Below are 12,073 nucleotides of genomic sequence, written 5' to 3'. Positions count from 1 at the left end.
CCTTTAATATATTTCAAAAATTGCCAGAGTACACTGCACCTTATTGATCAGTTACGCTTTTGCCATTTTCTAGCTTCATTGTTCATTTGTATTATTGTATTTGCTCAGATTTCAAGATAATTATAAAATTATTAAAGATAATAATTTAATATACATCAGCAGTAACTTCTAAATGCATTAAAAAGAAAAAAAACTGTTGCTCTCAGATCAGTCAGTGGGAACAGCAAAGAGAAAAAGATTTCTTCAAATGCATCCTAATAACAAATTAAGGTTGCTATGTTAATCATTTGAACTCATGTTCTGCTATTGCAAAATCAACAGCACCATTTCAACTGCAGCTATTTAGAATTAATTTTTTGGTTGTCACTTCCAAATTTCTTACCATTAAATACATTTTATCTCTGAATGCTTTTCAATTTATTCACAGTATAGTTTGAAAAATAAATTTAATAAAGTAGAATTTTTTATTTCTGTTCAACAATTATCTTGGACATACTCACTCATCTGCAAAAATAATTTGAACAGTAACTTGCAAATAGTATCATCTGCAAAAGGTATAAGTGTGAATAGTCTGAAATTTTAAGAAGGTTATTAATGAATATTAAAAGAGTAAGAGACTGAGAACAGCTGTCCCTGATGAATACCCTGCCCAGAATGTGAGGTAAATTCTACATGTTGGAATGATTATATTTTTTTGGGGCATCTTGTTATACATTAAGAAATCTAAATTCTGTTAATTTGGTTATAAAGGGAAAACATTGTTGCTGCATATGTGAAATTGATATTTAAACTGTAGAATGTAATACTTAAAGAATGGAATATTAGTGTAAAATAGAAAGGACACCCAGTGGACTCAACCAGTCCAATGGCTGATAACAAAATAAAGAAAGAATTTAATTAAAGAAATGTGAAATGTTTATTTGTTACTTTTATTATTCTATTTTTAGGTATAACTATAACATCAGCAGCAGTTACATTTTATTGGTTAAAACATAGGCTAAATTTGATTGATACACCAGGCCATATTGATTTCACTATGGAAGTTGAACAGGCATTACATGTTATTGATGGAGCTGTAGTTATATTAGATTCATCGGCAGGTAATTTTTTTTAAAGTTTATTTGTATGTTTTTTTTTATGTATATAATTTGATTATATTATTATATAACAGTTAACTTGTCTCGCATAAAAAAAAAAAAAATGGCTATTTTTTTTATCAAAACAAGTTTTAATTTTGTATTGTTTGGATTTAAAGTTAAAAAAAATTGTATAATTTCTTTAAAAAAATTCAAAGATATTTTTTAATCTGTAGTTTATTTTTTATTTTTATAAAAACTGTTGAAAACTTTCAGCTTTAAAGAAAACTTGAAATGAGCTTGCAAAACAGTGTTCTTTTTTTGTTTAACAATAAATGCTCATTTTAAATTTGTTTAATTTAAAATTATCTTTAAATTTGTTTTATTATATTGCTTGTTTATAAAAAGAAAAAAAAAATTATTTATATTAGGCATAATAAATTAATATTTGTTATATATAATAACTATGTATACATACATAATTATTATACATGTTATAGATATTATCAGAAGTAGCTAGGCATGTTAGTCCACAGATAAATAACGGAATTACCACACCATCTGCCTGCAAGATTTAGGGAAATCTATGAGAAAACCTCAATTAGATTAGTGTTCAAAATACAAGATTAATTATAAAAAATGTTAAATGATTAAAATATCAGTAATAATAAATTGATAATACATACAAGTAATAAAATATATGAAATAATAGTAAAGTAGATGAGTGAAGATAATAAATAGATAAAATCAGTATAAAGTAATATAATACATTTTAAAACGGTAGTTAACTCATACACGTTAAACAGTGATATAGAAAATTACATCCTTTTTTTGCTATTTATATTTAAAACCCATCAACAGAAGGAATAATATTGTTTTTGTAAAAGAAATCATTCTAATTTATAAATAAATGAATAGGAAGTAAAGGATTTTAGCTCTCATTTAGTAGTTTGGAATATTTGTAATATAGATTGAAGCAAAGAATTTTTGTACTATAGAAAATATTTTTGTATTTAAATCATAAAATAATTCAATTTTTCCAGTAATTCCAATGAATTAGTTTATAAAAACACTCCATGTAAGTTTTGTTTAAAGAAATTAGTTTGTCTTCTTTTAAAATATCCCATATAAACTCATTAAATGGATGGCAGCAGCCATTTAATGATGTTGCTTCTTGGTTTTCTCCTTCAGCTTCTCAATATAGTTTTCTGTTATTGACATTCGTGAGTTAACTCTTATAATCCAGCAATTATTTTTTCTTTCTTCTTTCCTTCCTTTATCTCTTGAATTATATTTTTAATTTGGTGTTAATTCTTTACTGTCACTTGCTTCTGGAACAGATACTATACCATGTTGTTTTGGTTTTTGTATGAGATATTTGTCATAAAGAATTTTTTTTTAAAAAGGAAAAAGGTTCATTCTTTTATGTTTTTGATTTATATAGCTAAAAATGTTTAAATTATGTTTTAAATGTTCACTTAAAAACATCATTGTGATAAATAAATTACCTTCTAATTTATTTGTGAATTAAAAGGTAATTTATTTCGCTGGATAGCGAAATATGTAATTTGTTAATGTAACATTCACATACTTTTTAACTTATGTAAGGAGAATACTTATTACAGAAAATAAAAGAACGAAGTAGCTCACATATTACTAACTTTTGAAGAATGTTGAATAAGTACTTTTAAAGTATTTAAAATCGTAAGTTTACTGAAGATTTATAGTGTTCTGTTTTTTATGTTTATGAAAGAGAGAAGAACATAATGACCCTTCTACTGTCATTTTTGAAATTTCCCTTTTATTTATTTTATTTACATATGTATAATTGTTTAACAAAGAGTTATAAATTATTATTTAATAAATAGCAATAGTAAATTGGATTCTAGGAACAGAATATAATTATTTGCAAAAACTATTATAATGGTGCTTTAATTAAGCACTGATTACTGCATAATAGTTTTTGTAAGCAACTATAATTATGTATTTAAAATGATTCTTATATAAAATTTTTAAAACCAACTGAAATACAGCGAGGAAGGAGACAATTTCAATTATTTCTGTATATTAGCAATTCTCCTTGCTTTTCAATTTAATAGCACTTTCACAGCTGTCAGCTTATTATCAACTAGTAATAAAAATGAGACCTATTGGGTTGGTCTAGTGGTGAACTGATCACAAAGCAGCTGATTTTGATGTCGATAGTTCTACGTTCAAATCCTAGTAAATGAGATAGCTGCTTTTATATGGATTTGAAAAGTAGATCGTGAATACTGGTGTTCTTTGGTTGTTGGGTTTCAATTAACCACACTTCTCAGAAATGGTCGACCTGAGACTGTACAAGACTACACTTCGTTTTTTTTTTTTTGTCTTCAGTCATTTGACTGGGTTGATGCAGCTCTCCAAGATTCCCTATCTAGTGCTAGTCGTTTCATTTCAGTATATCCTCTACATCCTACATCCCTAACAATTTGTTTTACATATTCCAAACGTGGCCTGCCTACACAATTTTTTCCTTCTACCTGTCCTTCCAATATTAAAGCGACTATTCCAGGATGCCTTAGTATGTGGCCTATAAGTCTGTCTCTTCTTTTAACTATATTTTTCCAAATGCTTCTTTCTTCATCTATTTGCCGCAATACCTCTTCATTTGTCACTTTATCCACCCATCTGATTTTTAACATTCTCCTATAGCACCACATTTCAAAAGCTTCTAATCTTTTCTTCTCAGATACTCCGATTGTCCAAGTTTCACTTCCATATAAAGCGACACTCCAAACATATACTTACAAAAATCTTTTCCTGACATTTAAATTAATTTTTGATGTAAACAAATTATATTTCTTACTGAAGGCTCGTTTCGCTTGTGCTATTCGGCATTTTATATCGCTCCTGCTTCGTCCATCTTTAGTAATTCTACTTCCCAAATAACAAAATTCTTCTACCTCCATAATCTTTTCTCCTCCTAGTTTCATATTCAGTGGTCCATCTTTGTTATTTCTACTACATTTCATTACTTTTGTTTTCTTCTTGTTTATTTTCATGCGATAGTTCTTGCGTAGGACTTCATCTATGCCGTTCATTGTTTCTTCTAAATCCTTTTTACTCTCAGCTAGAATTACTATATCATCAGCAAATCGTAGCATCTTTATATTTTCACCTTGTACTGTTACTCCGAATCTAGATTGTTCTTTAACATCATTAACTGCTAGTTCCATGTAAAGATTAAAAAGTAACGGAGATAGGGAACATCCTTGTCGGACTCCCTTTCTTATTACGGCTTCTTTCTTATGTTCTTCAATTATTACTGTTGCTGTTTGGTTCCTGTACATGTTAGCAATTGTTCTTCTATCTCTGTATTTGAACCCTAATTTTTTTAAAATGCTGAACATTTATTCCAGTCTACGTTATTGAATGCCTTTTCTAGGTTTATAAATGCCAAGTATGTTGGTTTGTTTTTCTTTAATCTTCCTTCTACTTCGTTTACATTCATACATATTACACTCAATCATCCTCTGAAGTAATACCTTATGGTAGTACCAGAGGCTGGAAAAAGAGAGTAATTAAAATTAATCATACATGAAGTAATAGTTTAAAATCTTCACTTTGCTAATAAAAGTTCCTTACCATCATCACAGGTATAAAACAAATTTATTGAAACTGTTACAATGTTATTTGATATTATCAGTTAGTCATGTAGTATAATTCGTTATCAAATTTTCCTGAATGTTAATAAAATGTAAAAATTTAAACTTAATTTATCGCTAAGTTTATTTCTCTTTTTATATTTATAAATTTAGATATAATTTTTCCAATATGTCTGCTTCTTTTTATCTTTAATAATATGTAATTTTTTTAAGTTATTTTTTTATCTGTTAAATTATATTATTTATTAAATATACATTCTGTGACATTGGAGACCTTGCTGCTTCCATTTTTGCAATTTTTTTTAGTGCTCTTGAATACTTCTTGCTGCATAATTTAGTAGCTTTTCCTCAATAAATATTACTGCAAATATTAAATTAAATTTTATAGATCCCAAATAATTAAAAATGATCATACCCGTAGTTCCTTTCAAATTATTTGCTTTGTTAGTTTGTTAGGTTGATATGCTGTTGTGCTTGAAATTGTCTAATATTAATAGTTCTTATGTTATTTATTTAAGGTGTTGAAGCTCAGACATTGACTGTTTGGAGACAAGCTGATTGTTATGGTATACCTAGAATTGTTTATGCTAACAAAATGGATAGAAATGACGGTGATATAAAATTATGCGAATCTACTCTTATATCAAAACTAGGAGCATGCCCTCTTCAGTTACAAGTACCATTAAGAGGTTAGTGTTATGGTGGTAGAATTTACAACAAAAATCTTACTAAATTTTAATTATTTTATTAGATATGTGTGTATTTAAGAATTGAAAACTAAAAATATTTAATTTTAATATTTTTTTATATTTGATGTTAGCATTGATAATAATTCTCTGTTCTGCTATTATTGAAATACTGTATCTGTTAATAATCTTGTCATATTGATGTTTCTATTATAAATTATCCTTATTTTAGTACTTATACAGTTAATTATTTTTAGATTTATTAGCTTAGCAATATTTCTTTTTTTTTATTGTAGTGCAATTTCCAGAGTATTTTAAGGAATTTCTTACATAATCTTTGTGGAATACATAGGAGCTTTAGTTGCTTAAAATCTTGTTTCTTTTTGCACCCAGATAGCCTGCTGTCTCATATGAAGCCCAGTGTTTCAAAAAATTTGAAATCTCACTGAGCAAAATAACCAAAATTATTGTAAGAAAAGGATGTAACAAAGGGAAAGTATAAATTAATTAATTCTTCTGATTTTTTTTAATCTGAACCAATTTTTTTTTATACAACCAATTGTAATTTTATTAAATGTAGCTTGAAGTAGTTCAAAATTTAACTTGACCTATTTCTTAGATTTTTCAATTACAAAAACCTATGTCTACCACGGTCTATTTCTTCATATTACTTTCGCCTGAAATATTCACTGAAGAAGTGTCTTATGTTCACTGAAGAATATTCACTGAAACCTCTCAGAATGCTGCATTATTGTCTCATATATTCAACTTTTCTTTCCGTAATTGTTTTTATAATTTGTACATCTTTTCTCAATCGCCTTAATAATTCATATTTCATCTTAATAAAATCAGTTCATAACTATTAATATAACATTTAATTTCAACTGAATAATCCCAGTTAGAGTTTACAAAGGTCCCCAAGTATGTGAATTTCTTTACTCTTTTCAATTTCTGAAACAATGAGAAGGATAAGTTTCCTGGTATATTATTATTTTTACTAATTACCATGAAATTGTCTTTTCACAACATATATTGTGTAAATTTCACTTCTGATATCTTATGCATCAGTTGTTCTCTTTGCAAAGAATTAGTAAATGTGGTATATTGTCTCCATATCTAATATTATTTAAATTCCCAGGTCCATACCCAACAGCAGTTCCATGAATAATCTCAGAATGCAAATGGAAAAGTACAGGAGACAAACATAAAGGTAATAAGACACTACAGTGAATAGCAATCTTTGCCGAATTATCCTTTCTTACATCAGCTGTTTGTTTCCAATACAAGTTTGTAATTATATATATATATATATATATATATATATATATAAGGTTAGAGATGTCTCATATCTATACTTGGGTGGATTAAGTTGATTTATATAATTATCTATGTATATTTTTATTACCAAACAGTCCAGTTATTTAGATTTAATTAATTAGACTTTCTTTATTTAGCATGTAACCCATTCACTGTTCTTCAAGTTTTAGAACCACTATACTGCTAATAGTTGAGTATAGATTGCAGTTTGATCTATTTCCTTATCACACAAGATGACTACACCAAACAACATGAAGTTGTTGGCTGTCTAGAGCTCATATTTACACGAAGTGAGATGAATGAGTTTCATTGTTAATTAAGTAGTGCAGGTACTTGCTGTATATATTAATTTTAAATAATTTAAAACCTCAAAATGTATTTTAATTTATAATTTATATGTGAATTTTGATGCTGGTTATCAGGTATGGTGTTTTTAAAAATTGCAAGGTGTATTTTCTGTGATGAGTTTCATTTATTCCAGCTAGAACACTAACATTCCTTTATAAATATGTTAAGAAACAATGTAATGATGTTATTGAATGTCACGATTTGTAAAGGAAACAATGTAATGATGTTATTGAATGTCACGATTTGTAAAGGCCACACATCTTTATTAAAAATTTGATTATTGATATAAACTTCATCATCTATTTATACAATTTGGCATATGCCAAGTGGTTATTTAATTCTTTTAAGTTACACTTTTAATGTTGCATTCATTGTGGTTTTGTTTCGCTTTTACTATGTCTTAAGCTTTCTCTATTTATGATGTGTTTTTAAGTTAATTTTTAATTGTTACTTTTTAATATTTGTTTCCTACATCGATATTGTGTCTGGGCGCTGAAAGCGACACTTCATTGTGTGTTCAGGAAAAAACAAAATCTAGATTTCTACGAAAAAGTCCTCTTCCATTCAGCTTTATATAGTGTTATGTTTTCTGGTCTTCTTAAAAAAAAAAGAAAGAAGTATTCGGTTATTTATTCATTTACTATTATATATATATTTATAATTATATATTTATTTTTTCAGATGATAAAAATAAATTAGTGGGTATTGTAGATCTAGTTCAAAAAGAAAAGTGTGTATGGAAAGGAAATAGAGGGGAAGTATGTGAAAGAATAAAACTAACTAAATCAGATGGTGTGTTATACGATAAAACTATGACTGCCAGAGCTGAACTTGTTGATAGGCTTACTGATCTTGATGATATACTGGCTGACACTGTAATAAACTTAGATTCAATTGATAACATAGAATCAAAAGATTTAAATAATGCTATTCGTAGAGTTACTTTAATGCAGGTAAACTTTTATTCTTATTTTATTAATTATGTAATAAAATTATGTTATTTTATTGTATTATTGATTAATTCCAATTAATTTCTTTTTACTAAAATAATAATGGGCTAATGTTTTTTTAAAGTTTAATGAACATATTTATGTAAATCTTTGTGTTTAGTGTTATTTTTTTGTCTGTTTAAATTTAACTCATTATATTTCCCTTTGTTTTTAGTTCTGATTTATATTTTTAGTTCATCTGAATTTTTTGCTGAGTTCAGAATGAAATTGATTAATTTGATAAATCTACAGTATTGACATAATTTTCTTTTTTTGGGGATTGATAGTAGTAATGTTTGATTTTACAGACATGTGAGTATTTTTGTTTGTTTATCATCAGCTATCTAAAGATAATGGATAGTAGACTCTTATGAATAAGGGTCTACTTACTTTCATCAAATAACTACAGATCTCAGCATCATTGATTTAAAAAATTTTTTACATGGATTTGATTAGTCAGTCATCAGAGACTGTTTCCTTTTTTATAGTAAACTTTATAATCATAATCCATTTAAGAATGTATAAATTTAATTTTGAAATTAAAATGATGTCACACACTTAGAATACCGAACAGCACAAACTAAACGAGCCTTCAGTAAGAAATATAATTTGTTTACATAAAAAATTAATTTAAATGTCAGGAAAAGATTTTTGAAAGTGTATGTTTGGAGTGTCGCTTTATATGGAAGTGAAACTTGGACGATCGGAGTATCTGAGAAGAAAAGATTAGAAGCTTTTGAAATGTGGTGCTATAGGAGAATGTTAAAAATCAGATGGGTGGATAAAGTGACAAATGAAGAGGTATTGCGGCAAATAGATGAAGTAAGAAGCATTTGGAAATTAATATAGTTAAAAGAAGAGACAGACTTATAGGCCACATACTAAGGCATCCTGGAATAGTCGCTTTAATATTAGAAGGAAGGTAGAAGGGAAAAATTGTGTAGGCAGGCCACGTTTGGAGTATGTAAAACAAATTGTTAGGGATGTAGGATGTAGAGGGTATACTGAAATGAAACGACTAGCAGTAGATAGGGAATCTTGGAGAGCTGCATCAAACCAGTCAAATGACTGAAGACAAAAAAAAAATAAGTCACACACTTAGCTGTCTTTAATCAGAAATGTACATGAGGGAAACCTAAATCATGAGATTTCTGTGCTGGGAGACTGTTTTGATTTACTCATCATTGACCACTGTGTGAAATTTTAAAAATATTTTTCATATACTTTTAAGGTTTAAATTTTATTATTCACTGAGATGAAGTGTATCTTATAACAATGATATTATCATTTAGATAATGTAGATATTGGATATACTAGTTAATTTGGTATCAGTGCATTATCAAAATGGTGTTGAGGTAATGCATTCATCTATACAGTATCTCTATATACTGTTATCTAGCCCTTGGGGCTAGTCTAGTGGTTAACTTGTCATCACAAATCAGCTGATTTTGAAGTCAAGAGTTCTAAGGTTCAAACTAGTAAAGGTAGTTATTTTTATATGGATTTGAATACTACATCGTGGATACCAGTGTTCTTTGGTGGTTGGGTTTCAATTAACCACACTTCTCAGAAATGGTCGACCTGAGACAGTACAAAACTACATTTCATTCACATTCATACATATCATCCTCATTCATCCTCTGAAGTAATACCTTATGGTGGTTCCAGAGGCTACACAGAAAAAAAGAGAGTATTGAGAGTTATCTAGGCATAACTGAATTAAATTGCAGTACTAAGTATTTTTTGCTTACATTCTGAAATGCCTGTAAAAAGTATTATAAAGGTTCAGGAAGTTCTGAGTACAATAGGAATAATTATATGAACTGATCAAACTTGAGAATTTTCTTGTTTTTGAAGTCACTTAAAACATTATATCATTAATCATTATTGTTAAGTTAATGAAAAGGTATTGCAAATGTGTAATATACTTAACACCTCCAATACATAGACTATTTAAAGTTGGCTTCACATAAGCTTGATATAATTTGGTGCATCAAAGCTCAAAACTAATGTCATCTTTATACATATTAGTTTCCTATTAGATCAGCTACCCAATCCATGGCCAGCCACAATACAAAGGTGGCCAACACACCTTTGTATTAGGAATGGAGAAACCTTTGCCAATGATTTACCTTCTTGCTTACATTTCACTACAAGGAAGAGGATATTAAATAACTTGGCACTTACAATTACATCTCTCATTTCCTTATTGCTCGATACATCTTTGGCCGACAAAGATGTATCGATGTTGGTTGAAGTCTTTTCAGACTTCCAGGTTTTTTCAAGTAGACCAATAACCACTGTAGGATTTGAAATTGGGACTGAAATACGATTCCCACGAATACCAGCAGTAAAAAAACCACTCCAGCAGAGTGTATGCATAGTGGAGCTAGAGAGAGCTTCAGTACAACTGGGTTCACCCAGCTACCCAGAGAACATCATTTGAGACTCATTACATAGAGTCATCCACCTTTTTGTTTCTGTCTGTAATGATCCATTTATCAATAATGGATGTTTATAAATGATTTTTTAAAACAATATAATTTATGAAGTACATTATTCATTCTGTATTTTTCTGTTTATTAATATTTTCCTTGGAAAATATTGCTGTTATATCATTTTTTTTTTAATATGTAACTTGATTAAATTAATCATGTATTTGTTTTTTTCTAACTGGACCCATTAAACAATTGATTTTCATTATGTTGCAGAAAGCTGTTCCTTTAATTTGTGGTAGTTCATATAAGAATATTGGAGTACAGCCGCTTATGGATGCTATAGTAAATTTTCTACCTTCACCTTTAGAATGTTCTAATCAGAGACTACTTAGTAGTTGTTTCAAGGATAATTTATCATCAAAAGTATTTAAAATAATCCATGATAAACAAAGAGGTCCAGTAACATTTCTCAGAATATATTCTGGATCACTAATCAAAGTATAAACAATTTTTGAATTTTTTTATAATTATGTTGTGATAGCAAGATCAAGTTTTATGAAGTACTTGAGGATTTTTGACAGCAATAACCAAAACTGTACAAAACTTGAATTTATATTGTCATTCATTAAAAATGTTTAAATGAATTTTAACAACAATAATTATGACAAAAATTACTGCTTATAAACAATACTAAGTATTTAAAGGTATAAGGAATTTTTAGTTAAAAAAAAAAATTTCTTTGCCACATGCATCAAAAGCTGTTCACTTGGCTCGTTGTTGATTTTAGTATCCCTCAATCTGTAGGTTATGATTTTCCTTTTTTTTGCCTATCTCATAGCACTATGTAAATCTTTCGTTATCCTCCCTGGAATTTTTTCTTAGTCACTATTGTAGATATATTTTCCTTATTTATTCTTAGCTCATGATTAAAATATTCCTGAAAATTTCTTTTCCAGTCTCAAAATTAAAGTTTTCTTGTTTCAGCTGATTCTTATCACTAGGAGATTCATGTGTCTTAATTGTTAATGGAGATCACAGAATAAAATCAAAAATGTATGGAACCATAACTTTATTCAACAAACTTAATAGAATGTATTTCATTAGCATAAGTACAGTTAAAGACAAAAATTGAATTAAAAACAATGCAAAGATGGATTACAATACAATACCAGATTGGTATCTGTTTGTGATCACCAGTATTTCACTTCTTTATATCTTGTTTTTAATTCAACTGTGAACAGAATGCTAATGAATCTTTTGCAGTCTTTTATTAATGTGTAGTTTGTTAGATGGTGTCTGAAGTTTCTCCTTGACTGGTTACCTATTAATGACAATATTGTAGTATTGAATTATGGAGACCAATAAAAATATCTAACAGTTTCTTGTGTGTATGGATATTGGTGGCTTGGTATCATAATCTTAAAAAAAACTTTCCATTAAATAGATATTAGAAGATTTATTTCAATTTGTGGTAATAATAGATGGAGGGTGATTTAAAAAACGTGAAGGGTCAGTTATGGGATTCCAGTTTTTCCTAATTGAACCCACCGGGTTGGTCTAGTAGTGAACGCG

General features: G+C 28.2%; 1 protein-coding gene across 3 annotated transcripts in view; it reads left to right on the top strand.

Annotated features, from left to right (window-relative positions):
* mRRF2 (mitochondrial ribosome recycling factor 2) overlaps positions 1 to 12,073 on the top strand; it is a 49,398-nt gene that overhangs the window by 7,262 nt on the left and 30,063 nt on the right. For all 3 annotated transcript variants that reach the window (XM_075366846.1, XM_075366845.1, XM_075366847.1), the window contains 4 exons: positions 948 to 1,100; positions 5,242 to 5,412; positions 7,756 to 8,027; positions 10,775 to 10,999. In XM_075366846.1, the coding sequence (XP_075222961.1) occupies positions 948 to 1,100; positions 5,242 to 5,412; positions 7,756 to 8,027; positions 10,775 to 10,999 (821 nt within the window). The remainder of the gene's footprint in view (positions 1 to 947; positions 1,101 to 5,241; positions 5,413 to 7,755; positions 8,028 to 10,774; positions 11,000 to 12,073) is intronic.

This window comes from Lycorma delicatula, chromosome 5 (genome assembly GCF_047948215.1).
Source record: "Lycorma delicatula isolate Av1 chromosome 5, ASM4794821v1, whole genome shotgun sequence".
In the NCBI taxonomy this organism is placed as follows: domain Eukaryota; kingdom Metazoa; phylum Arthropoda; class Insecta; order Hemiptera; family Fulgoridae; genus Lycorma; species Lycorma delicatula.
The sequence above is the reverse complement of the archived record's forward strand: the minus strand, read 5'-3'. Positions and strand labels throughout refer to the sequence as shown.